The 27,565-nt window shown below is 45.1% G+C and overlaps 1 protein-coding gene across 1 annotated transcript; it reads right to left on the bottom strand.

Annotated features, from left to right (window-relative positions):
• Window positions 1–630: 630 nt before the first annotated feature.
• On the bottom strand, window positions 631–26,640 carry LOC126456556 (uncharacterized). Its single transcript, XM_050092303.1, has 5 exons — window positions 26,496–26,640; window positions 26,226–26,399; window positions 24,782–25,974; window positions 12,851–12,937; window positions 631–1,065 (listed from the first exon to the last, which is right to left on the bottom strand). Exons 1-5 carry the CDS (start codon window positions 26,638–26,640, stop codon window positions 631–633), a joined length of 2,034 nt encoding a protein of 677 aa, XP_049948260.1.
• Between the last annotated feature and the right edge of the window lie 925 nt (window positions 26,641–27,565).

Raw genomic sequence — 27,565 nt, 5'->3', positions numbered from 1 at the left:
GCGGAGTTTTGTAATTTTTCATGAACTGATATATTTATATATGATGATATCAAGGTAAATACATTGTTTGTTCTCTATTAATATCTTTCATTTGCTAACTATCCCTATCAGTAGTTAGTGCCTTTAGTAGTTTGAATCTTTTATTTAGCTGGGAGTAGTGGCGCTCGCTGTATTGCAGTAGCTTGAGCAGCGAAGATTTTTGTGAGGTAAGTGATTTGTGAAAGGTATAGTTTAATGTTAGTCAGCGCCATTCTTTTGTAGGGAATTTTGAAAGTCAGATTGCGTTGCGCTAAAAATATTGTATGTCGGGTTAAGGACAGTCGTGTATAATTGTTAAAAAGGGGACGTTTCATAATGTATCCTCGTCCAAGTTCTGGACGTCAGTGTCCAATCCGCCCTGCAGAATCAGCCTCACAATGTCCTCCTGCCCCTCCCTGTCGTTATGTGGAGGGCTGTCGAGCTGTTGCTACGTTTCTATGTCACTTCCACAACGGTTTTTAGCTACAAGCAACGAAATGCACCCCATGCTACTAGAGGAAGTGACGTAATACAGTCTTACATCACCAGGCCTGTCTACCTAAGCCACATCTGCTTCTAAATCTATATGTGTACGTAGAAACCGATGTGCTACTACTTTTGCCATGGACCTGTCTGCCGGCTGCCACTGGAGTCTGCTGAAGACCCTGCCTCAGCCTCTGGTTGGAGTGGGGCATCCCCATCTGGAACCTCCCTGACGTGGCCGGTGCTGCTGCTGGTGCTGCTGTCTTCTCCCCTCCCACTACCACTAGAGACTGCTGAAGACACCGGTTGTGGCGGTATCACCTCAGCCTCTGGCTGGGTTAGGTCACCCCCATCTGGAACCTCCGTGGCACAACTGGAGCTGCGGCTACTGCTCCCTCCCTGCACAGCCGCCTCTGCAGATGCTTTCTTTGGCTGTCCACCCTTCAGAAGTTTTCTCAAACGGTCTGCAAAACCACGTATGGCGAATGGTTTTACCAGCTTCTTCTGGGGTGACTGTTTTTCATCCACTGTTCTGGACACTAGTTTTGAAAGTAAGTAACAAACCTGTAAAACAACATCTGACTTTAGAATATTATTGCAGCAAAACAGTGGTAGTGTAATAGGAGCTGTAACTGTTATAAGCTGCTTGTGGTTGTTCACAAGGAGTATCTTAAAATAAGCCTCTATTTTTATAGCTGAAAGATAAATGTTTACCACTAATACACTGGAGGCATGCAAGGGTAGATAAACAACAGGTCTATAGTATAACTCAAAAATAACCTATTTTTTTGTTTTGCAAAATAGTGTATATTTAGAAAATTAATTTTCTTGTTAATATGTAAAAACAGTGAATATCAATAAGTAATGTAAAACCAAGGAATTGTGGCTTACAACTACCAGGTCTTCCCATATTATCAACATTTTAAAAATTCTGTTGTACACGTAAAACTGCTGCAATCTAAATAAATTTTTATGCATACTTAGTGTTGTGACTTGGCAAGACAGCCAAGTCACTATGCGAGGATGCCGAAAGGCACGCGTTTAGCTCACGCAGACTGGCGTGAGGTCTGGAACAGTTAAGGGAATTAATAGTAGCAAATAAAGTACGTAGTTGATGTAATACTTAACTTTAATCCATAATTGGAGAACATCGCTCTTGTTGATACATCACTAACAATCTCAATATAAACTGGTAATGGCGCCTTGCTAGGTCGTAGCAAATGACGTAGCTGAAGGCTATGCTAACTATCGTCTCGGCAAATGAGAGCGTATTTGTCAGTGTACCATCGCTAGCAAAGTCGGCTGTACACCTGGGGCGAGTGCTAGGAAGTCTCTCTAGACCTGCCGTGTGGCGGCGCTCGGTCTGCAATCACTGACATTGGCGACACGCGGGTCCGACGTATACTAGCGGACCGCGGCCGATTTAAAGGCTACCACCTAGCAAGTGTGGTGTCTGGCGGTGACACCACACTTAGAATATGGAATTGTATGTTATAACACCATAGTTCAGCAATTCTCTGTTTTCCCCTTGCAGTACCTCATTTTTGCTATGTGAGGAACGAACCTATTAGCGTCTCTCTAATTTGGAAGTGAGCTGAGGTGGAGTGAGTACTCTCCTGCTTCGGCTCCTACTATTAGAGCAATGGTAGTCAGTGTGGTCCCTACGACCCACTAGCTGGCTTTCCACTTTCGTTGTGGACAGTAGCTAGTAGTTATTTTAAAAACATTTTCGTTAGATTTTCATAAAACTTTGCCATAAAATATTTGCAAAGCAATTATTATTATATGCTTTAACTAGCTGTAAATCTACCTTATAAATCCTATAAAGTACAGTTACTTCCCTACTTTACAAATCACCAATACTATGTAATCAGTTGGCGGTTACAAAATTTTACTACTGACAAAGATAAAAAAGTTGGCAGCAGGTGGAAAAGGTTGACTACCCATGTGTTAGGGTGTCCTCATGTACTAACAGATAAGTTGGGCTAGAGGGTAAGTGAATGTCCCAGATGGGACCGTGTTGTGGCTTAAGGAGTCCTAGGTGCTTAAGTCGAGGCCTGGATAACGCGCTTACCACAGCTTGAGAATGTGCCCTCTGCTGCAAAACAGCAATACTAGAACCAGCTAAACAAAATAATGGCCAAGGTGTGGGCCAAGTACGGTCTTTTCAAAGAGATGGAAATATGTACACCAAATTAAGAAGACTTATTAACAATTCTGGGGCAACCAACTGGGTGGTTTCACAGTAGGGCTTGGCAAGAAAGTGATTGTCCAAGAAGGGGTAGAAGTATCCTGGAATGGGAGAATGACTTGGATGAAAGGTGGGAAGTGGAGTGGTCTAGGGCGTATTTTGGTTGCAATGTAATGGGGAATAGAGAACTCTCTACGCCTCAGGAAAACAGTGTTGTTACGGAAAATGCTTATGCCTGGATACTATGAATTACAGAAAGACAATCACAATATTAACGCAATAAGCACACTGTATCTGCAGTGCTCAACATAGATCAAAATTTTGACCAGTGGGCATGCCAACACGTCCAGGCAGTTACATATAGATGTTGAACTGGCACAAGGACTGGAACCAATTGTTGAAAATTTTATGTTGATACGTGGAGGGTGTTTCCGTACCGGTGTTTTCATAAGCAGTACAACTGACACTAGTGGTCAGAGAAAATCTTATAAAGTGGTTACAAGAAAAGTACAGAACCAACCGGCCGCTGTGTCCGGGCGGTTCTAGGCGCTTCAGTCCGGAACCGCGCTGCTGCTACTGACGCAGGTTCGAATCCTGTCTCGGGCATGGATGTGTGTGATGTCCTTAGGTTAGTAACGTTTAAGTAGTTCTAAGTCTAGGGGACTGATGACCTCAGATGTTAAGTCCCATAGTGCTTAGAGCCATTTGAACTATTTGAAAGTATAGAAGCAATCATCAGTGATCGTATGCCTTGGAACGATGAGCAATGTCTGCCACATGACACCATGAATGCTGACTAGTACAAAATGATTACATTTGCTTCAGAATATGTGACTGAAGAAACATTAGCTAACCCGTTCTCATGCGGAATAGTGCACCATGGCGTTTTGCACTTTCCACTCGGTTGGACGAACTGATTCAGAGACATTAGCTCCAACGACAAGAATTTAACAAGTGTATAGGAGAAGCAGTCAAGATGAAAGGTAAAAGACCCATAAATCAGTGAACTCATATTGGTACTGGTCCACTACTGAACAGTATTCCAGAAATCGCCTTCAAATGGATGTTGCCACTAGTGAGCAGATCAAGATGTTAGATTCAGTATAAGATCTAAGGTCCATGTCGAGGTGCATTAGGTGTTTATTTGTCTGTTATGGAGGTCAGTTTTGTGTGATATGAGCTAGTACATGCTACCTAGTACATGCAGGTAGATTCTTTCGTGGAGGACACGCACTTCGTTGGTGCACTTGGAGACGACAGGCATTGAGTGATTGGAGTTTTGTAAAAGAAAATATGTATCACTATGCGTACTATTGAACGGCCTTCATCCTGTTACTCGTTTGAGCTGAGGTGAATATAAATACCGCGATTACCTTCCATATTGTCTTGCAACCACTGATCCTTTGTTTACGCCACTTCTAGGCAAGTATGACGGCTGTCTTGCGAAATTAATCCTTGTTTGTGGTGCTACTATTAGTAGTATATGTATTCATCCTTTTTGCTGATCTTCAGGAGAATTTAAATCCGTAATCTGGTCCAATTACAGCTCGATAGCGTCCACATCCTATGTACATGTAATGAAATTTACGTAAGAGTTAATCGATTATTCAATTCGTGTGCAGACCCATGCAGCCAGACTGGTTTCTTCCTTGATTTCTTAATTTCATATTAGTTTATTCGAGCGACTGGCAGTAGTTTAAAGGGATTATCAGTTTTATTTGCTGTTCACATTCTGCTTAAGCAACACATGGTTATGTATTTGATTGCACATTGAGAGGCCAATACGATATGACCAACTGCTTAATAACACACTAGCCCAGCTTTTGAACGCAGTACATAAGAAGTTTTCTAAAAGACCTTGGTAGTGTTCCAGAGATATGTGCCTCCAGAAATGGACACAAAGGTCACTTAATTCCCGTATGTTACGAACCGGTGTTTTGGGGGCGCAGTGCTGGCGCCTGATAGCCTCCAAAATGCGTTCAACCAGGTTCAGTAAAAGCGACTTTATTGTCGGAGACATCAATGTGAGATAACAATCACGCCCCTCAAATCACTGTAGAACTATTCTGCTTTTGTGACACATACAGTTATCCTGTTGGAAGATTCCAGCGTTACTGGGGAAGTCATCAAGTGTGAACGCATGCACGAGATCCATCATGAGGCTTGGACGTCAAACACCTTACGGCGTGAATCTTCGTGGTAGATTAGAATTGTGTGCCATACCGCGACTCGAATTCGGGACCTTTCGATTTCGTGGACAAGTGCTCTACCAACTGTGCTACCCAGGCCGAATCACGAGCCGCCCTCACAGCTTTACTTCCATCAGTACCTCGCCTCCTACCTCCCAACGGTAGGAGAGGAGATACTGACGGAAGTGAAGCTCTGAGGACGGCTCGTAAGTCTTGTTTGGGTAGTACAGTTGGTAGAGAACTTGCCTACGAAATGGAAAGGTCCCGAGTTCGAGTCTCGGTACCGCAGTCAGTTTTAATCTATGAGGAAGTTTCATATCATCGCACACTCCACTACAGAGTGAATAATTTCTGGATCTTACTATCTGCTCGTGGTTCCGCCGTCCTTGAACCATTCTCCATAAGCGCTCACAACAGTAGCACGTGAATGGCCAACACGCTTCGCCTTTTCCGAGGTACTCCTTCCCATGTGCTGGGCCGTAACTGTATACCATTTATCAAAGCTGCTTATCTACATCTACATCTACATCCCTGGAGTTTATCTATCATCTCCGTAACGCTTTCGCGATTACTAAATGATCCTGTAACCAAGCGCGCTGCTCTCCGTTGGATCTTCTCTATCTCTTCTATCAACCCTATCTGGTACGGATACCACACTGTCGAGCAGTATTCAAGCAGTGGGCGAACAAGCGTACTGTAACCTACTTCCTTTGTTTTCGGATTGCATTTCCTTAAGATTCTTCCAATGAATCACAGTCTGGCATCTGCTTTACCAACGATCAACTTTATATGATCATTCCATTTTAAATCACTCCTAGCGCGTACTCCCAGATAATTTATGGAATTAACTGCTTCCAGTTGCTGACCTGCTATTTTGTAGCTAAATGTTAAGGGATCTATCTTTCTACGTATTCGCAGCACATTATACTTGTCTACATTGAGATTCAATTGCCATTCCCTGCACCATGCGTCAATTCGCTGCAGATCCTCCTGCATTTCAGTACAATTTTCCATTGTTACAACCTCTCGATACACCACAGCATCATCTGCAAAAAGCCTCAGTGAATTTCCGATGTCATCCACAAGGTCATTTATGTACATTGTGAATAGCAACGGTCCTACGACGCTCCCCTGCGGCACACCTGAAATCACTCTTACTTCGGAAGACTTCTCTCCATTGAGAATGACATGCTGCGTTCTGTTATCTAGGAACTCTTCAATCCAATCACACAATTGGTCTGATAGTCCATATGCTCTTACTTTGTTCATGAAACGACTGTGGGGAACAGTATCGAACGCCTTGCGGAAGTCAAGAAACACGGCATCTACCTGGGAACCCGTGTCTATGGCCCTTTGAGTCTCGTGGACGAATAGCGCGAGCTGGGTTTCACACGACCGTCTTTTTCGAAACCCATGCTAATTCCTACAAAATAGATTTCTAGTCTCCAGAAATGTCATTATACTCAAACATAATACGTGTTCCGAAATTCTACAACTGATCGACGTTAGAGATATAGGTCTATAGTTCTGCACATCTGTTCGACTTCCCTTCTTGAAAACGGGGATGACCTATGCCCTTTTCCAATCCTTTGGAACGCTACGCTCTTCTAGAGACCTACGGTACACCGCTGCAAGAAGGGGGGCAAGTTCCTTCGCGTATTCTGTGTAAAATCGAACTGGTATCGCCGGCCGGAGTGGCTGTGCGGTTCTAGGCGCTACAGTCTGGAGCCGAGCGACCGCTGCGGTCTCAGGTTCGAATCCTGCCTCGGGCATGGCTGTGTGTGATGTCCTTAGGTTGGTTAGGTTTAATTAGTTCTAAGTTCTAGGCGACTGATGACCTCAGAAGTTAAGTCGCATAGTGCTCAGAGCCATTTTTTGGAACTGGTATCCCATCAGGTCCAGCGGCCTTTCCACTTTTAAGCGATTTTAATTGTTTCTCTATCCCTCTGTCGTCTATTTCGATATCTACCATTTTGTCACGTGTGCGACAATCTAGAGAAGGAACTACAGTGCAGTCTTCCTCTGTGAAACAGCTTTGGAAAAAGACATTTAGTATTTCGGCCTTTACTCTGTCATCCTCTGTTTCAGTACCATTTTGGTCACAGAGTGTCTGGACAGTTTGTTTTGATCCACCTACCGCTTTGACATAAGACCAAAATTTCTTAGGATTTTCTGCCAAGTCAGTACATAGAACTATACTTTCGAATTCATTGAACGCCTCTCGCATAGACCTCCTCACACTACATTTTGCTTCGCGTAATTTTTGTTTGTCTGCAAGGCTTTGGCTATGTTTATGTTTGCTGTGAAGTTCCCTTTGCTTCCGTAGCAGTTTTATAACTCGGTTGTTGTACCACGGTGGCTCTTTTCCATCTCTTACGATCTTGCTTGGCACATACTCATCTAACGCATATTGTACGATGGTTCTGAACTTTGTCCACTCATCCTCAACACTATCTGTACTTGAGACAAAACTTTTGTGTTGAGCCGTCAGGTACTCTGTAATCTGCTTTTTGTCACTTTTGCTAAACAGAAAAATCTTCCTACCTTTTCTAATATTTCTATTTACGGCTGAAATCATCGATGCAGTAACCGCATTATGATCGCTGATTCCCTGTTAACTGTTTCAAATATTTCGGGTCTGTTTGTCAGTGAATCTTACTACCTGCGGTCCGTATCGTCACCAGAATGATTCCCCACTCATCTCTGCTTCAAATATATACTTGCCTTACTGTATCACTTGCCCATAGTGCTAGCAAGTGGCTATCACTGTGGTGGTGGGCAGTGGTTGCAGTCTTCTGGCTCGCCGGTGTATAGCTTCAGCTGTTCATCACATGTATTAAATGTAAGAACATATGATGGACATTTATTAATTTTGCTGTTTTATAATGTAACTTGTTTACCAAGGCCATTGGTGATCAGTTTGCATTTTCCTGTCTTGCGCTCTGTTGTAACTGAGGCTGAAATACATTACGCCGCCGTCCCCACCCCCTCCCCCACCGTCCCCACTCACTAAATTATTACTCCGAATCAATTTCATGTCTTAAGTTTCAACTTCTAAGGCGAGTTTCACCTGAATCTGTATCTAACAGTCGCATAGATGAGCTAAAGAGAGATTACATGCGCTAGTTACTGTGATTTCTATGGACAGACTAACCATATTTATCCAGTTCTGGACCTCGTGCATCAAGGCTGGCTCTTAAAACCATAGTGATGCAGTAGGAATTTCTGGGCATTCTGTGATGTTTTAGAGTCAGATTTAATTTGAACTAAGAAAGGTATCACCCACTGGCAACGACAGCACATGTTTTCAGAGGAATGACTTTAATTATGTTGGAACAGTCATTCTTGTCGAATCAGGTTTTGTGGGTGAGTTTGTACATAACACTGTACTCTTACAGGGCGGTCAAAATTATTAACATATCATTACTGTTAACACTATATTATTATTTCTATTATTATTGTTATGTAAATGACTTCGTACAAGCAAACGGCACTGCTATAGGAGGGTCAAGATTATTAACATTACCATTACTGCCATCATTATATTGTAATTATTATTATTATTATTGCTGTTCAAACAAATTTCGAGCTTGCAGCCGGTCCTCGTTCAATATTTCGCACGATATTTCAACCGGGCACCTGCCAGTCATCTTCAGGTGAGCCGTCGCACACTGGCGAAAATGTTTTTTTTTTTTTTCTTTATTGATTTTGAATTCCCCCCGAAGGGGGCGGGCTGGCAGCAGCTTAGTACGCTGCTCTACAGCCTACAGACATTTTTTTAAAAAACGGAAGAAGAAAAGAAACAAGAAAAACAGGCGACAAAACGGTGACTTAAAGTGTAAAATGGCGGAAAAATGCGGAAAGTTAAAACAGAAAGCAAAAGGGGTTGGCAATGTTAATAAAAGACACGGAAGCAGACAAGTAATGTAGTACACACACAATTAAAAAACATTGCGACAGTCTGGGTTCTGTTCGCAAGAGATAGAAGTACACCCAGCGACAGTATGATGGCTGTTCGCAACACTTCCCAAAAAAAACACAACACGGAACACTCACTGTAAAACACTGCACGAAAAATGGCGGCACAAAGATGACACTCACGAGCCAAAGGCAGATGGGGGGGGGGACCTGGAGGAGGGGGAAGGACAAGGAGGGAGGAAGGAAAAAACCGAAAAGGGGGGGGGGACCAAGGAGGGAGAGGACTCATAAAGGGGGAGAGGGGCAGGGAATACGGTAGAGGGAATGAGAAGAGGCTGAGGAGGGAAATGCAAAAGGACTCGGGGGGAGAAGGGGGCAGAGAGAGGGGAGGTGGGGAAAAAAGAGGATGGAAAGGGGGTAGAGGGAGCCCGGTAAAGGGCAGAGGAAAGGAGGGGGAGTGAGGATCAGAGTTGATAGGAGGGATAAATGGAGGGAGAGAGGGCATCATCTGGGAGGGGGAGTTGATGGAAGCCACCTTGGGAAAGGAGATGAAGGGTGTAGTGATGGAGGGTAGGGGGGACACAACAGTGAAGACGTGGCAGGGGGTGGGGATGGGAGAGGAGAGGAGCAACCAGGGGGTGACGGGGTTCAAGGCGGCGGGAGGTGTAGAGGATGCGGATATGTTCGAGGAATAGGAGCAGATGGGGGGAAAGGAATGAGATCACAGAGGATCCGCGTGGGGGAAGGGAGGCATATATGGAAGGCGAGGCGGAGTGCATGACGCTCAAGGATCTGGAGGGACTTATAGAATTTGGGGGGGGGGTGCAGATATCCAGGAAGGACTGGCATAACAGAGGATGGGACGGATTAAGGACTTGTAGGTATGGAGGATGGTAGAGGGGTGCAACCCCCATGTCTGGCCAGAGAGGAGTTTGAGGAGTCGGAGGCAGTTGTAGGCTTTGGATTGGATGGAGCGGAGATGAGGGATCCAGGTGAGGTGACGGTCAATGGTGAGGCCAAGGTACGTGAGGGTGAGGGTGAGGGTGAGGCAGACAGGACGGGCGCAGACAGTAAGGGAGAAATCCAGGAGCCGGAAGGAGCGAGTGGTACGACCTACGATGATTGCCTGGGTCTTGGAAGGATTGATTTTCAGGAGCCTCTGGTTACACCATGCAGCAAAAAGGTCAAGTTGATTCTGGAGAAGGCGTTGGGACCATTGGAGGGTGGGAGCAAGGACGAGGAATGCGGTGTCATCAGCATATTGCAAGGGGTGTACTGGAGGGGGGGGGGATTTGGGCAGATCTGCCGTGTACAGGAGGTAGAGGAGAGGGGAGAGGGGAGAGGACGGAGCCCTGGGGCACACCTGCAGAGGGGTTGCGGATGTGTCGTTGTAATTGCCAGTGGTGGGTAAGTGTATCCCGGTCATGAGTGCGGAGAAAAGAGCGGTAGAGGTGGCGGGACTTTCGAAGGAGAAGGATGGCCTGTGGAGGCAGGGCAGGGTGGTGAGGGTGGATGGCTTTGGTGGGGATATGGGTGGCGACGGCGTCAGACGAGGTCTGGTGCAGGAAGGCAGCAGTGCGAGAGATGTCATCAGGAGATTGGAGGGTAAGGTCGTGGCCGTCAACCTGGGTGTGAATTGAGTCCCGGTAGGCATCCCAATTGGCACGGGAGTAATCATGGACAAGTTTAGGAGGGACGTTGGGGCGAGGAGCGTTGCGGGGATGGCGACCATTAGAGATAGTGAGGAGAACAGGAGCATGGTCACTGCCAATGAGGTCAAGGACATCTGTGGTGATGCGCCCAAGGAGGTTGGGAGAGGCAAGGACCGCATCGGGAGTGGTGTTGGAGTCGGGTCAGATGTGCTGAGGCAGGGGAACCAGGTCTCCCTGAAGGGTGATGAGAAACTGATGCCACCGCTGGAGGTCGGCAGGATCACGGCTGTGTTTATTGAGGTCGGCGCGAAAACGTCCTCCGTTCCGCAATATATAGCGTACTGTAACTATTCTGCGCATGCGTCGAAAACTTGATAGATGAACCACACTGTCCGCTGGCAGCGCCCTCGCTGGTGGAATAGCGGAACTCAGTCGCCCTCTGCGTTACTGTTTGCCGCGGCCGTCAACGCATTCTGTCGTCTTCGATTTGAGCAAATCGTGGAGATGATGGGATTCCATGCACTGTCCAGCTGGTAGCCGCTGTCACGGATTAACAGATTTTCCGCCAGTCGTATTTCTACGGATTATTTAATAATGGAGTCTCAGAAAGACGTTGCTGTGGACAAAATCATTGTTTTCTCATACTCCATTGAATGACCAGTAGAAATACAATGTTCAGCAATAGCGAACTTGCTTGGCTGCAAAAGGCGGGTGTAACGTTGATGTTTAGTGCAGCGTTCTTCCACGGTGCGTGTGGTTTGACCTATGTAAGCCATATCACATTGGCACGGTATCTTGTAAATTCCGGCCTTTCGTAGTAACAGATTGTCCTTAACTGATCCCACAAGGTCCGGAATCTTCGATGGTGGGCGGAAAACCACTTTTACCTAAAATTTTCGGAGGATTCTTGCTATTTTAAACGAAAAGTTGCCAACGAAAGGAAGAAAAGCTAAAGATTGTTCCGGCATGTTCTCCTCTTTATCCACTTCCTGCTTCTTAGTTTTACCTGTTAGTGCCCTGTTATTCTGCCGGATGGAATACCCATTTTCGCTGAACACTGTCTTTAGAAGTGCGAGTTATTGAGGTAAGCTATCTAGATCTGCGACAGTATGAGCTCTATGAACAAGTGCTTTAAGCAAACTCATGGTTTGCGGTGGGTGATGGCAACTCGATGCTTGCAGGTACAAAGCAGTATGAGTGGGTTTCCGGTAAACTGAATGCCCTAGAGAACCATCATTCTTCCTTCGAACCAGGACATCCAAGAAAGGCAAACAACCATCTTTCTCTACTTCCATGGTGAACCGGATGTTGCTATGAATGGAGTTGAGGTGATGTAGAAACCATTAATTTATCTTCTCCACGAGGCCACACTATGAAAGTGTCATCCACATACCGCCAAAAAACTGTTGGTTTCAGGGCAGCTGATTCAAGCGCTCTCTCTTCAGAATCCTCCATAAAAAGGTTGACCACCAAAGGAGACAGGGGACTGCCCATGGCGACACCGTCAGTCTGTTCAAAATATTCTTGATTAAACATAAAATAAGTTGAAGAAAGAGCGTGCCTGAACAAAGCAGTGCTATCAACAGGAAACATGTTACCAATCAGTGTCAAAGAATCTGCAAGAGGAACTTTTGTAAAAAGTGAGACCACATCAAAACTTACTAGAAGGTCTACACTGCTAAGACGGTGTGGCAAAGAGCAACGCAGAGGGCGACTGAGTTCCGCTTTTCCACCAGTGAGGGCGCTGCCGGCGGGTAGTGTGGTTCATCTATCAAGTTTTCGACGCATGCGCAGAATAGTTACAGTACGCTATTTATTACGGAACGGAGGACGTTTTCGCCAGTCTGCGACGGCTCACCTGAAGATGACTGGCAGGTGCCCAGTTGAAATACCGTGCGAAGTATTGAACGACGACCGGCTGCAAACCCGAAATCACACCGGGAAAATTTTAAAATTCACATTATTATTACTGTTGTTATGAGATAATTATAATCTATTTAAGCTCTCTGCAGATGATTTGGCAGATTTATCTGGTGTTGCAGCAGTCTCTGCAATCGGTAGTGTAAGTGGGCACAGAACACTTCGTTTTGTTTTTGATATATTAATGTAAACCAATCGAAGGTGAAACCAAGAAACTGAAATTTGGCCATTCAGTGACATTATAATAAATTCAAGGGTCAAAAGCCTTTAATATTATAGTTAAACCCAAACAAAATACTGTAAATTTTCGATAGTCATGAACCAATGAAATATCACATAAAGATATCAATACTGCAAAAGCACATCAGAACACCACCGTGATCAGATTACTAATAGCGGTCAAAAACAGTGCTTGGGCCTTGCTGCGTCACCTCCATTATAGATAAAGTAACAGCCAACATAAATGATCTCGAACTTACCATCCCGTGGCCTTCTTCCGCGGCTTTTCGATACATCACCCTGAGCAGCTCTCTTGGCAAATTTGCAGAGATCAAGGATGCGGTAAACTGTAGACAGGAGACTATGTCAGAAAAGTTGTTCCCTTGCGGTCTTACTAGTGATAAACAAAAAACATTATGCAACAGTTTACAGAATAACAAATTATTCAGATATTTCATAGGGCTACATTTTTTCTTTGCTGCAATTAAAATACATTTCGAATACAAATCTCGTCACAAAGCACCTCCGAACTTACACACGGTATGTGTGGTGCGTTTGTATTTAAAAATCGCAAATTTCTGGACAGTAGAGTGAACAGTACGGCATACTATGTTGGACTACTGCAACGCTGATTCACCGAGAATGATGCAGCATGTCCACATGTTGACATTGTCAGGTATGTACACCGATCCATTCCTCTGTGCTTCAGTCACTTCATTCAAACACCACATTTGCAGTTCGATAATGAATAATGAAAGAACTTACAATAACACAGCTACTCCTGTTTAGGAAAATATATCTCTGTAAGCAAGAATTAATACACACCGTTTCGAACAAATGTATGGTTTTTGCGGAATAATAACTCATTTTTGACTTTTGTGAATCTGCTGGTCATAATAATTGACTGTTACATCACGTTGTTTGTACAGTGGCTTTTACTACTTTAATTGTAGGTTAGTTTTTTTACGTACTTACAGTAGCTTGAATGAATTATTAGTTTTACTTGTTGATCACATTTTCCTTCAACATAATCACCAAAATTCACCACCTGACCACATTTTTTTGAAGGTGATGATATGATACGCATTAAACAAATTTTCTCTTTAATGCTAGGGAAAAGTAAGAATAATGATTATTATATAGCTCCCTGCAGCTCTTCTCTGTGTTGCGAAGAGTCGGAAAATTTTAACCTGGATGCTGAAATTTAGTCATGTGGGCTATCCTTTAAAATAGATTTTCCTTGATACACTGCTAAGGGATGCAATTGCGATCTTTGAAATGACTGGGGGAAAGTGTGGATTACCATACTTGGGTTATAATGCCTTATCACCAACTGATCTGCTTAACTCAGTGTGTGTGTGTATGTGTGTGTGTGTGTGTGTGTGTGTGTGTGTGTGTGTGTCTGGGTCTGTGTCGCTGTTTAATGCTCTGTATTACACTGAAGAGCCAAAGAAAATGGGTATTTAAATACAGAGGTATTTAACAGGCAGAATACAGCAAAGCCGTCGGCAACACCCATGTAAGACAACAAGTGTCTGGCACAGTTGTTAGATCAGTTACTGCTGCTACAATGCCAGGTTACCAATATTTAAGTGAGTTTGAACATGACCTTACAGTCGGCGCACGAGGCATGTGACACAGTATCTCGGAGGTAGCGATGAAGTGGGGATTTTCCCCACGACCATTTCACGAGTGTACCGTGAATATCAGAAGTCCGGTAAAACATCAAATCTCCGACATCGCTGCGGCCGGAAAAAGACCCTGCAAGAATGGGACCAACGACGACTAAAGAGAATTGTTCAACGTGACAGAAGTGCAATTCTTCCGCAAATTGCTGCAGATTTCAATGCTGGACCATCAACAAGTATCTGCGTACAAACCATTCAACGAAACATCATGGATATGGGCTTTCGGAGCTAAAGGCCCCTCTTTTACCCTTGCCGATTGCACGCCACAAAGCTTTACGCCTCGCCTGGGCCCATTAACACCGACATTGGACTGTTGATGACTGGAAATGTGTTGCCTGGTCGGATGAGTCTCGTTTCAAATTGTATCGAGCGGATGGAGGTGTATGGGCATGGAGACAACCTCATGAATCAATTGACCCTGCAGGTTAGCAGGGGACTGTTCAAGCTGGTGGAGGCTCTGTAATGCTGTGGTGGTGTGCAGTTGGAGTGATATGGGACCCCTGATACGTCTAGATACGACTCTGACAGGTGACACGTACGTAAGCCTCCTGTCTGCTGATTTGCATCCATTCATGTCCATTTTATATTCCGACTTACTTGGGCAGTTCCAGCAGGACAATTCGACACCCCGCATATCCAGAATTGCTGCAGAGTGGCTCCAGGAACACTTGTCGGACTTTAAACACTTCAGCTGGCCACCAAACTCCCCAGACATGAACACTATTGAGCATATCTGGGTTGCCTTGGGACGTGCTGTTCAGAAGAGATCTCCACCCTCTCGTACTCTTATGGATTTATGGACAGCCCTGCAGCATTCATGGTGTCAGTTCCCTCCAGCATAACTTCAGACATTAGTCGAGTCCATGCCACGTCGTGTTGCGGCAATTCTGCGTGCTCATGGGGGCCCTACGCAATATTAGGCAGGTTTCTCAGTTTCCTTGGCTCTTCAGTGTGTGTACATATATATAGTCGGTAAACACCTTGTAAGGGATGTGGCCTAGTGATAGGTCTAGAGTCGCTTTTAGCGAGAGACCGAGGAACTTTCGGCAGCTGGGTAGGTTTATATCGGAGGTGGAGGCCGTGTGCATTGCCGATAGCACTCGAGTTATAAGCGGGCAAAACATTCGGCGGCCACCAGAGATCGCGTCGTCAATGAGTTAATCACGTTTTCATGATCTACGGTGTTACACGTGACAGGTTAGCGCGGAACTGTCCGTTGCCGAGGAGCATCTCTGGTAGTTGACACGGGGGAAGGGAGCCTCGACCGTTTCCGATGTTTTATAGAAAGACTGTGGCTACCCCATCTTCAGGGGCTCCGTTTGTGCGTGCGAGTTTTAATGGTGAACCAGTGTGTGTGCTTTTTGATTTGGGCAGTTCTTTGAGTCTGATTCACGAACATTGGTATTTGGCACACATTGCCGTATGCAGGTTTCCCCTGCTTGATAGCGTGAGAGAGAGGTGTAGAATAGTTTGAGATTCTGTTGCTGGGGGAAGGTACGGTTAAGGTCCGGATTGGAAATTTCACATGGAAGATTAAGACGGAGGTAGTTCGGAATTTATCAGTTTCTGCCACTATGAGCGCGAACTCATCCGGCATGTTGGTCTGATTCGTGATTGGGGAAGAGCCAAGCTCTCTTTTGGCATCGATAGGGCGCGCCATTATAAATTTTGTAAGCACCGGTAGGAAGGGGTACTGAGAATCTGTCCAGAGTGGTTATGATTGAGGGAGTTAAGGATGCTTATGATTTTAGTCATCTATATCCTGAAGAGGTACAGGGTTACGCTAGCTGTGTAATGAGTTTGGCGATGTACTGACTGATCGCTTGGGTGTAATGAAAGGGGAGGAATACAAGACTGAGCTTACTGACAACATACCGGTACGGCACCCACTGTATCGTCTCTTTCCACCTCGTAGTAAGCAGCTCAGGCTGTACATAGACGAAATGATAAAAGAGGGGGTTACTGGGACGTTTAGCTCAGGCTATGCATCCCCCATATTTCTGGTACCCATAGAACAGAACGGGGTACGCCGAGTAGTGGATTATAGAAATGGCTCTGAGCACTATGGGATTTGATTGGCGACTCCATGAAGTGCTGTCTGCACAACGGCCTTCCTTTTAATTTTAACTATGGGACTTAACATCTGAGGTCATCAGTCCGGCCGGCCGAAGTGGCCGCGCGGTTCTGGCGCTGCAGTCTGGAGCCGCGAGACCGCTACGGTCGCAGGTTCGAATCCTGCCTCGGGCATGGATGTGTGTGATGTCCTTAGGTTAGTTAGGTTTAACTAGTTCTAAGTTCTAGGGGACTAATGACCTCAGCAGTTGAGTCCCATAGTGCTCAGAGCCATTTGAACCATTCATCAGTCCCCGCGAACTTAGAACTACTTAAACCAAACTTACCCAAGGGCATCACACACATCCATGCCCGATCCAAGATTCGAACCTGCGACCGTAGCGCCTATAACCCTCGGCCACTGCGGCCGGCTGAATTATAGAGCCATGAATGAGAATGTACGAGTACACTACTGGCCATTAAAATTGCTATACTACGAAGATGACGTGCTACAGACGCAAAATTTAACCGTCAGGAAGAAGATGCTGTGATATGCAAATGATTAGCTTTTCAGAGCATTCACACAAGGTTGGCGCCGGTGGCGACACCTACAACGTGCTGACATGAGGAAAGTTTCCAATCGATTTCTCATACACAAACAGCAGTTGATCGGCGTTGCCTGGTGAAACGTTGTTGTAATGCCTCGTGTAAGGAGGAGCAATGCGTACCATCACATTTCCGACTTTGATAAAGGTCGGATTGTAGCCTATCACGAGTGCGGTTTATCGTATCACGACATTCCTACTCGCCTTGGTTGATATCCAATGACTGTTAGCAGAGTATGGAATCGGTGGGTTCAGGAGGGTAATCCGGAACGCCGTGCTGGATCCCAACGGCCTCGTATCACTAGCAGTCGAGATGACAGGCATCTTATCCGCATGGCTGTAACGGATCGTGTAGCCACGTCTCGATCCCTGAGTCAACAGATGGGGACGTTTGCAAGACAACAACCATCTGCACGAACAGTTCGACGACGTTTGCAGCAGCATGGACTATCAGCTCTGAGACCATGGCTGCGCTTACCCTTGACGCTGCATCACAGACAGGAGCGCGTGCGATGGTGTACTCAACGACGAACCTGGATGTACGAATGGCAAAACGTCATTTTTTCGGATGAATCCAGGTTCTGTTTACAGGATCATGATGGTCGCATCCGTGTTTGGCGACATCGCGGTGAACCCACATTGGAAGCTTGTATTAGTCATCGCCACACTGGCGTATCACCCGGCGTGATGGTATGGGGTGCCACTGGTTACACGTCTCGGTCACCTCTTGTTCGCATTGACGGCACTTTGAACAGTGGACGTTGCATTTCAGATGTGTTACGACCCATGACTCTACCCTTCATTCGATCCCTGCGAAACCCTACATTTCAGCAGGATAATGCACGACCACATGTTCGACTGTTGCCGTGGTCAGCACATTCTCCAGATCTCTGACCAATTGAAAACGTCTGGTCAACGGTGGCCGAGCAACTGGCTCGTAACAATAAGCCAGTCACTACTGTTGATGAACTGTGGTATCGTGTTGAAGCTGCATGGGCAGCTGTACCTGTACACGCCATCCAAGCTCTTTTTGATTCAATGCCCAGGCGTATCAAGGCCGTTATTAGTGTCCGAGATTGGGACAGTTCTGGGAACTGATTTCTCAGGATCTATGCACCCAAACTGCGTGAAAATGTAATCACATGTCAGTTGTAGTATAATATATTAGTCCAGTGAATACCGGTTTATCATCTGCATTTCTTGTTGGTTTAGCAATTTTAATGGCCAGTAGTGTATCATGCTCATGGATTTGGTTCCTCTGGTTTCTAAGCACATTCACGAAAGCCCAATAACTGGTCATCTGGGTGTTTTCAAGACCAGAATGATGAGTAGGGAGCATTTTATTTGGAAGTCTATGGATAAAGAGATAAGGGCCCCGGTGGCAAGTTGTAAGATGTGCGCCATTAGCAAACCGGCACTGAATACACGCCAGTGGTTCCTGGCACCTGGTGTACTGAATCGGCCTTCGGAGAGGATGCATGTAGACTGTGTGGAACCTTCCCACGGACGCGAGATGGATCCGCTACACGCTTGTATGCGTGGACGCATTTTGCGTTTTTGTTGAACAATTCTGACGCGTAGTTGACATCCCAGGTTACTATCAGATGCCTTCAGTAGATATTTGGGGACTTTGAGCCATGTAGATTATTAGCTATGGATAATGCTCCTATCTTTACTTCAGCAGCCTTCCGCAGTTCCTATTTTGAGGCTGGAAATATTCACACTACTGCAACAGCATACTACCCTAATCCCTCATTTCCTGAGAGAGTAATCCGAACTTTGCGTGCGGCCTTTATCACATTCCATACCCAGTGGGACAGGTCACTACCCTGGCTAGGGTATGCTTTTAATACAGCCATACATGAGGCTCCCAAGGAAATTCCGACGACCCTGATGTCCGCGTTCAAGCCCAATTCTCCCTTATCCAGATTTTGGGCGTTGTATGATCTACTGCCAGAGAAAGTTGATGCTGCGCAAGTACGGGCGAACTGGAAGCGTGTCGACAGAAATCTTAAGGTAGCACATGAGAGGTTTTTTGGGTTCAAAATTTTTTGGACGTGAGTCGAGGGCTCATGTAGAGTAATGGGAAAACTCTTACCCACATTTGCCGGCCCTCTCCAGATCTTTTGGTTCGTAACACCGGTCACCTTCCTCGTTAAAAACCCACAGTCCATGCATATTTCTCAAACTAAACCTTTTCAAGAGGGTAGTGCCCCCAGTAATAGATAGGTAGTTGAATGCCATACTCATTGCGAAACTTTTTAATAAATTGTTTCATCTTATATCCTTGCTTGTAAAATGACTTTGAAGTGTCTTGATGGCAGTATGGCGCTGCCATGGGAACGTGACTAACGACAGCGTACGAGTTTCAGCGTTCTGCACCGCCGCCTGGACGTGTGGTCTAATGAGGGAGGGGGGGGGGGGGAGGATGTGATGGTTCGATTCCAGAGCCAGCGGCGGCCATTTTTAATTCCCGATAGTTTTGCCTCCGGCGCCCGGAGTGACTGAGAGGACGTTTCGGGATAGGTTGCGTCCGTGCTGCTGCCGGCGTGCGGACAGAACCTTCCGGAGGCGGACGATGAAATTTCTCGCTGCGAGAAGCTGGCTGATGAAGCGTGGCCACACTCTTTGCCCTGGTGATCCGCTGGACTGGTCAGTGAACTCGGTCAGTCGGCCGGAGGTTCCAAGCCGTTATTGGATCGAGTGAGCACGAAGAGTTTTATGAATGGCCCCTCTGGAACTGATGCATACCGCCATTAATCGAATTGCGGACTCCATGGGACGTTACCCAACTATGTAAAAGACAGGTGATGTTGGTTGAGATGGCCGCTTGCAACTGTTAGTCTATGTTGTTTCACGTGGCCGTTACAGCTTGAGAAAGTGCATTTACTGCTCACATGATTGAATGAGAATCATGAAATAAGGTTGTATACATGGAAGAAACCTGGAGATACTGGAAGTTTTCAGATAGATTTTATAATGGTAAGACAGAGATTTAGGAACCAGGTTTTAAATTGTAAGACATTTCCGGGGGCAGATGTGGACTCTGACCACAATCTATTGGTTATGAACTGTAGATTAAAACTGAAGAAATTGCAAAAAAGTGGGAATTTAAGGAGATGGGACCTGGATAAACTGACAGAACCAGAGGTGGTAGAGAGTTTCAGGGAGAGTATTAAGGAAAGATTGACAAGAATGGGAGAAAGAAATACGGTAGAAGAAGAATGGGTAGCTTTGAGAGATCAAATAGTGAACGCAGCAGAGGATCAAGTAGGTAAAAAGACGAGGGCTAACAGAAATCCTTGGGTAACAGAAGAGATATTGAATTTAATTGATGAAAGGAGAAAATATAAAAATGCAGTAAATGAAGCAGGCAAAAAGGAATACAAACGTCTCAAAACTGAGATCGACAGGAAGTGCAAATTGGTTAAGCAGGGATGGCTAGAGGACAAATGTAAGGATGTAGAGGCGTATATAACTAGGGGTAAGATAGATACTGCCTACAGAGAAGTTAAAGAGACATTTGGAGGAAAGAGAACCACTTGCATGAATTTCAAGAGCTCAGATGGAAACCCAGTTCTAAGCAAAGAAGGGAAAGCAGAAATGTGGAAGGAGTATATAGAGGGTCTATACAAGGGCGATGTACTAGAGGACAATATTATAATGGAAGACGATATAGATGAATCTGAAATGGGAGATATGATTCTGCGTGAAGAGTTTGACAGAACACTGAAAGACCTAAGTCGATACAAGGCCGTGAGAGTAGACAGCAATCCATTAGAACTACTGATAGCCTTGGGAGAGCCAGACCTGACAAAACTCTACCATCTGGTGAGCAAGATGTAAGAGACAGGCGAAATACCCTCAGACTTCAGGAAGAATATAATAATTCCAATCCCAAAGAAAGCGGATGTTGACAGGTGTGAAAATTACCGAACTATCAGTTTAATAACTCACGGTTGCAAAATGCTAACGCGAATTCTTTACAGACGAATGGAAAAACTGGTAGAAGCCGACCTCGGGGAACATCAGTTTGGATTCTGTAGAAATATTGGAACACGTGAGGCAATACTGACCCTACGGCTTATCTTAGAAGCTAGATTAAGGAAAGGCAAACCTACGTTTCTAGCATTTGTAGACTTAGAGACAGCTTTTGACAATGTTGACTGGAATACCCTCTTTCAAATTCTGAAGATGGCAGAGGTAATATACAGGGAGCGAAAGGCTATTTACAATGTGTACAGATACCAGATGGCAGTTATAAGAGTCGAGGGGTATGAAAGGAAATCAGTGTTTGGGAATGGAGTGAGACAGGGTTGTAGCCTATCCCCGATGTTATTCAATCTGTATATTTAGCAAGCAGTAAAGGAAACAAAAGAAAAATTCGGAGTACGAATTTAGGAATTAAAATCCATGGAGAAGAGATAAAATTTTGAGGTTCGCCGATGACACCGTAATTCTGTCTGAGACAGCAAAGGACCTGGAAGAGCAGCTGAACGGAATGGACAGTGTCTTGAAAGGAGGATGTAAGATGAACATCAACAAAAGCAAAACGAGGATATTGGAATGTAGTCAAATTAAACCAGGTGATGCTGAGGGAATTAGATTAGGAAATGAGACGCTTAAAGTAGTAAAGGAGTTTTGCTATTTGGGGAGCAAAATAACTGATGATGGTCGAAGTAGAGAGGATATGAAATGTAGACTGACAATGGCAAGGAAAGCGTTTCTGAAGAAGAGAAATTTGTTAACATCGAGTATAGATTTGTCAGGAAGTCGTTTCTGAAAGTATTTGTATGGAGTGTAGCCACGTATCGTAGCGAAACATGGACGATAAATAGCTTGGACAAGAAGAGAATAGTAGCTTTCGAAATGTGGTGCTTCAGAAGAATGCTGAAGATTAGATGTAGATCACATAACTAATGAGGAGGTATTGAATAGAATTGGGGAGAAGAGGAGTTTGTGGCACAACTTGACAAGAAGAAGGGATCGGTTGGTAGGACATATTCTGAGGCATCAAGGGATCCCAATTTAGTATTGGAGGGCAGCGTGGAGGGTAAAAACGGTAGAGGGAGACCGAGAGATGAATACTCTAAGCAGATTCAGAAGGATGTAGGTTGCAGTAGGTACTGGGAGATCAAGAAGCTTGCACAGGATAGAGTTCACATTTTGGAAGGAAGACTGTGTATGGGTGATGTTAAAGGTGTAGTAATGGACTTGTCTATTGTGTAAAGATTACCTGTGGTCATTTTAATATTGTTTATTCTGAAATGCGGGATGGTGGACCCAGTGCGTAAATTTAAATATTTCTTGTTAATTGTTAGTGAGATCTGTGAAATTTCTGCCTTCAATGCCAATTAATGGTATTTGATTATTATGTAAAGATTGTCTGTGAGTTCTTTTAAAATTGTTTGTTATAAGTGCAGGTAGGTGAACACAGTACATAATTTGAAAATTGTTTTGATTGATTCCAAGTACGTTTATGTCATGCTGGTTTTTAGCTGCTGTTTTAGTACTAGTTTTTTTCTTGAAGGTAAAAGGGGAATGAAAGTTTAAATTCAAATTTTCCCTGCTCATTGATCTTAAAGTTTGTATCACAAGAGAAAGGGCATAGTCTGATAAAACTGTTTTATCGATTCTCTTGTAAAGCTAAATGGGGGCTCACCTCTTAGGTTTCCTGTTTAATTATTTGTGCCCAATAAAAGCATGAACTTCGTTCACTGGAATGTAGTTATGTACGCTTGTAAACCCCAGGATCACCACTCCGCGGCTCGTGGTCTTCCGGTAGCGTTCTCGCTTCCCACGCACGGGGTCCCGGGTTCGATTCCCAGTGGGGTCAGGGATTTTCTCTGCCTCGATATGACTGGGTGTTGTGTGTCTTTCATCATCATTTCATCCTCATTCACTCGCAAGTCGCCGAAGTGGCGTTAAAGAACTTGTGGAGCGGCGGCCAAACCCCCCCGCGCGGGGTCTTCCGGCCACCAATGCCATACGCCCATTATTATTGTAATGTTGATGCATTAATTTGTTCTGAAAGCGGTGCTGATATTCAAGACAATGAAAGCGGGTTAAAAGCTGTGAGCTATCTGGGGAAGTTAACCTTGCATTACTGAGCAACTGTTTCACCAGGTATCCAATCTAGCTTACCAAATTCCCAACCAGACTATCATTAATTATAATTTTTTAGTAGTCATCTCACGATATATATATATATATATATATATATATATATATATATATATATATATATATAAAGACAGTTTAAATAAAAAGAAATAAATCGGTTTATGTTTGGACATTTATTTTAACATTGATCATTGTTCCATTAAAATTTCAGCATATTAAACTTGATTCATAACTAAACTGGTGTCTTATTTAGGATTGTGAAAATGTGAGTGTAATCTTACGGAACACATCAAATATGGATCCAAGATTGGGAGAGTGCATACAACACTGCATTCATAAAATAACACGCGAAGAACGTTGAAACATATGCAAGAGGAAATTAACCACAACCAACCGATTCAATTTTCACCCAAAGAAGTTACGTTCGTAGTGCAATCCTGTCTGTAATGAAATTACCACACACTGGTATACTAAATTCATACTAAATCTCTGTGAAATCTTCCCGAAAAGAATAGCTGACGGCTACTTTGATGATTACACTACATGCTTCACGTGGTCAACTTGGCTTACACAAAGAGTGTAACTCCACAATAATTTTGATAATTAAAATAAATTACATCGAAACACAAATTACAAAAGAAAAACCTCGAACTGGTTACTATCGTCTTACTATTAACCTGATGGGTCAAACAATTGTATAAGCACGTGGTACTGGTCTCACAAAGTACACCCCATGTGGGTTGAACATAAAGAAAAGTTGCTATATTGAAAAATATTGTCAAGACGAGACGTTATAATCTCACGTGCATTAGCATTTAAGATTGATGATCTTGGTTAGAGTTACGGATCATCCACACGTGGTTCCACTTTACTCACAAAGTAGTGACAAAGCAAGTACTGGAAGATATTCTGAACTTCACACTCGAATTACACTGCGTTGCAATTTAAGATAACATTAGATATTTTAGATCTAAACCTGAAATAAAGGTGATTTGATTTTCAGTTCGGCTGAACTTGAGAAATCTATTGCCCTACGGACTTAGCAGAGATGCGCTTAGCTGGAGATCTTACCACTTCAGACGCTCGCCGCGGACAGACTCGCCTGGGACCCTACCGAGGGTGCTTCACAGATACTAAATGGAAGTGACCAGAGAGGCAGCTTCCTATACCAACATGACAAGGGACGGACAGGACCATACAAAGAAGAGAAACCTCTTTGCTTTTAGAAAGCGTAGCTGCCTGTTCCAACATTGGTCCTACTGTTCTCTAGCAGACAGGCTTGTCTGCTACCATCAAGCACGCAACTAGAAATACATTTGCTCATTCATCCTCTCACACAGAAGGGAAGGGGGATGACAGTATCTTATCATATACAGTATATAAAAGAAAGCGGATGTAGATTCCATATGAGACTGTGTGACATGAATTACATATAAACTGTGTTTTAAAGTGTAGTAGTGTGACAGATCGTTCTTGATTATGTGTAAAAGTAACATGTTCCACTGCTCAGTCTCCTCCCAGATAGTCAGAAACACCACAGTAAATTTAGAAGTGGAATGTATGCTGTAAATGACAACAGTTTTAAAAAATTAACATGAAAGGAATCCAACAGAGACCTTTCATTATTACCACTCTATTGCTACGTCGTAACTTTACGACTGGAAGAAATACTGAGATAACTTATAACTACATGTCATGTTATGTTTGGTACAGATTGATTTACCTCCACCTCTCCATAGAAATTCCCGCCTTTCCATGAGGGATTGTTCACTTGGTAGACGTGGTAGAACAGGTCCGAGTATCCCCTCCGCCGGAGCAAGGCCTGCAGCTTCCGAGGATCGTGCGGCGCCTCTGGGAAGACACCCGGATTGCTGAGTGCAGCACCTGCTTCCTCCAGGACATCCATGGCAGAGAAGCACCAGGCCTCCGCGGCATACCTGAGAGGCGTCCACCTGAGCAGGCCATCCTCTGCAGACAGTGTATCCGCCCTCGCGTGTCTGCACAGCAACGGCAGCAGATCCAGCGAGCGCTGTGCACTGCTGCTTACGGCCACGTGCAGCACGTTGCGCCCGCACGCATCTGCCTGCTTGAGGTCGGCACCCCTGGCCAGCAGCGCCTCCACCTTGTCTTCGTCCCCATCCAGCACTGCCTCCAACAGTGGCTGGTCCCTCGCCGCCATCCGGTTGAAGGCCTCCAGAAAGAACTCCAGTGTCTGTCTCCGGTAGAGCTCACGGTACACCACCAAACGACTCTGTTCCCTATACTCGCTGAAGCACCACTTGGCAAGAAAGTACTCGGCGAACGTCCTGTGCAGGAATGTGGGTTTCCCGTCGACGAACTTGTATACGATTCCAGCTTTCACGAAGTAGCCGCTGTCGAACTGTGGCACTGGCAGTGTGTCGGTACTGTACAACAGAACTGACGCTGCGAGCAGCCCCAGCTGTTCCTCGTGCCTCTTCTGCGCCTCTTCGACCTCCCTCTTCTTCCCAGGTGCAGAAAAGTTGTCGCCCCATTTCTCCTCGTAAAGCCTCCTGAATTTATTCTGGAAGAAAGCTTCGTACAGAGTCATAATGTCGTTCGTCTCAAGTATTTCCTGTGACAGGTTCACAAACATTTCAGCAAAGAGAGGAATCCTCAGAAGATTCCTTAAGCTCTCGCTCAGACCACTGTTGGGTGGGATGTTCCCCCTCGAGGGGTGTTGTGCGAAGAAATCTTCTAGCTCTGATTTGCTGAAAGGCTCCAACGAGTGTGCCAACACACCCATACGCGTCTCCAGGGGCTTCAACGCTGCTGGCCTCGTTGTCACCAGGAGCTTCCCCTGGCGTGGAGCCAGCAGAGGCAACACCTCGAGACACTTGTTTTCATAGTCCGGGCACACCTCGTCGAAGCCGTCCACGAGACAGACGACTCGCGGGACTGCAGCAGGCAGTGGCAAAGCAGTGCGTACTCCAGTCTGCCCAGCTCCTTCTCGTTAACGACTGTCCTCTTCAAGATGTCTTCAGCAGCACTCGCACCACCGCCACTGCGATCGAAAACGGTGTAAAAGTCCAACAGATTAACTCTCAATAGCCAGCAGGCAGAGTCCCTTTTTTTTATTTCCTGCGCCACATGTGAGAGCATCGTCGACTTGCCCACTCCGGGTCTCCCCTCCACAATTACTATATTACTTGCAGTGTCCAATGCTTCCAGCTGCTCTTTCACCCGCTTTATTGTATACTCTCGAATGCTCTCAGGCTGCCCGGAGAAGGAAACAATCTCCCACGCATCGTGAGAAACCTGCAACACGTATACATTCAAACGGTCCCAACTTCTACACTCCTCCCGAATAGTCTCCAGGTTGTCTGTCAACACAAACAGGGGCCAGTCTATTTCAGGTGGATTAGGGAGCCAACGTTTTATGTCTGCAAAACTCGTGACAGAATGTCTGCTGATTTTACGTGACAGTAGCTCATAGGACGCACTGTCGATGACACACACATCCCAGTGCCCCAGAGTCGAGAAGAACTCGTCCGTCACCAGCCGCCGGTCCACCAGCTTCCTCGGCACGTAGTACGAGGGTGGCGTTTCCAGCTCCCGGCCCATCCTCAGAGGCTGCGTCAGCCGTGCCAGAGCCAGCAACAGTGCAGGTTCGCCGTCCACAAGTGACTTGAGAGCGTCGACACCGGCTACCAGATCCCGCAGGCGTAATTCGTAGCGGTCCCCATTTAGCCTGACTTTGACGTCCAAAAACTCGTTCCAACTGTCGTCACAGATGTCAGATGATTTGCAAGTGTCGACGAAGCCATTACTTTCCCTCGATGACACAACGACGAGACGGCGTTCAGTCTTCTCCCCGGTCACCAGCTCAGACAAAATGTCGTCGTCTCTATCGTCGTCTGCAATCACCTGTAAATGATTGAAACAGGTCAGTTATGTTCAAATATTTTCAAATCTTTTTTCTTTTCTTAAAACTATTGCATACAAGATTATTTCAGAACCTACGAAAAGCAATCCACATAAATTTTCGCATATTGAAACACGCACTTCTGGTTACAACACAAAAAACCTTGAAATTTCTCTTTTGCATTCACACCAATCATGTTCACACACTTTTACTCAATCAACTATCATCATATGATTCATACCCACACGGTATCCCCGTAAGATTTTATGTTGACTATGCTACAAATATAGCGCCATTATTATCCATCATCTGTCAGAGATAATTGGAACAGCGGAAAAGTTCCACGGGACTAGATGAAGGCCCAGGTCATAGCAATCTATAAAAAGGGTAGAAAATCAGATGCACATAATTTGCGACCAATTTCACTGACATCGATTTGTTGTAGAATCATGGAACATATTTCTTGTTCAGACATAAGACCTTTCTAGACTCTGAGAAGCTCATCTGCAGAAACCAGCACGGTTTTAGGAAACAGCGGCCATGCGACACACAGCTGGCCCTCTTTGTGCATGATGTACAACAGGCTCTAGATACCAGGTCCCAGGTTGATGCCATATTTCTCGA

Source organism: Schistocerca serialis, chromosome 2 (genome assembly GCF_023864345.2).
Source record: "Schistocerca serialis cubense isolate TAMUIC-IGC-003099 chromosome 2, iqSchSeri2.2, whole genome shotgun sequence".
Taxonomy (NCBI): domain Eukaryota; kingdom Metazoa; phylum Arthropoda; class Insecta; order Orthoptera; family Acrididae; genus Schistocerca; species Schistocerca serialis.
The sequence above is the reverse complement of the archived record's forward strand: the minus strand, read 5'-3'. Positions and strand labels throughout refer to the sequence as shown.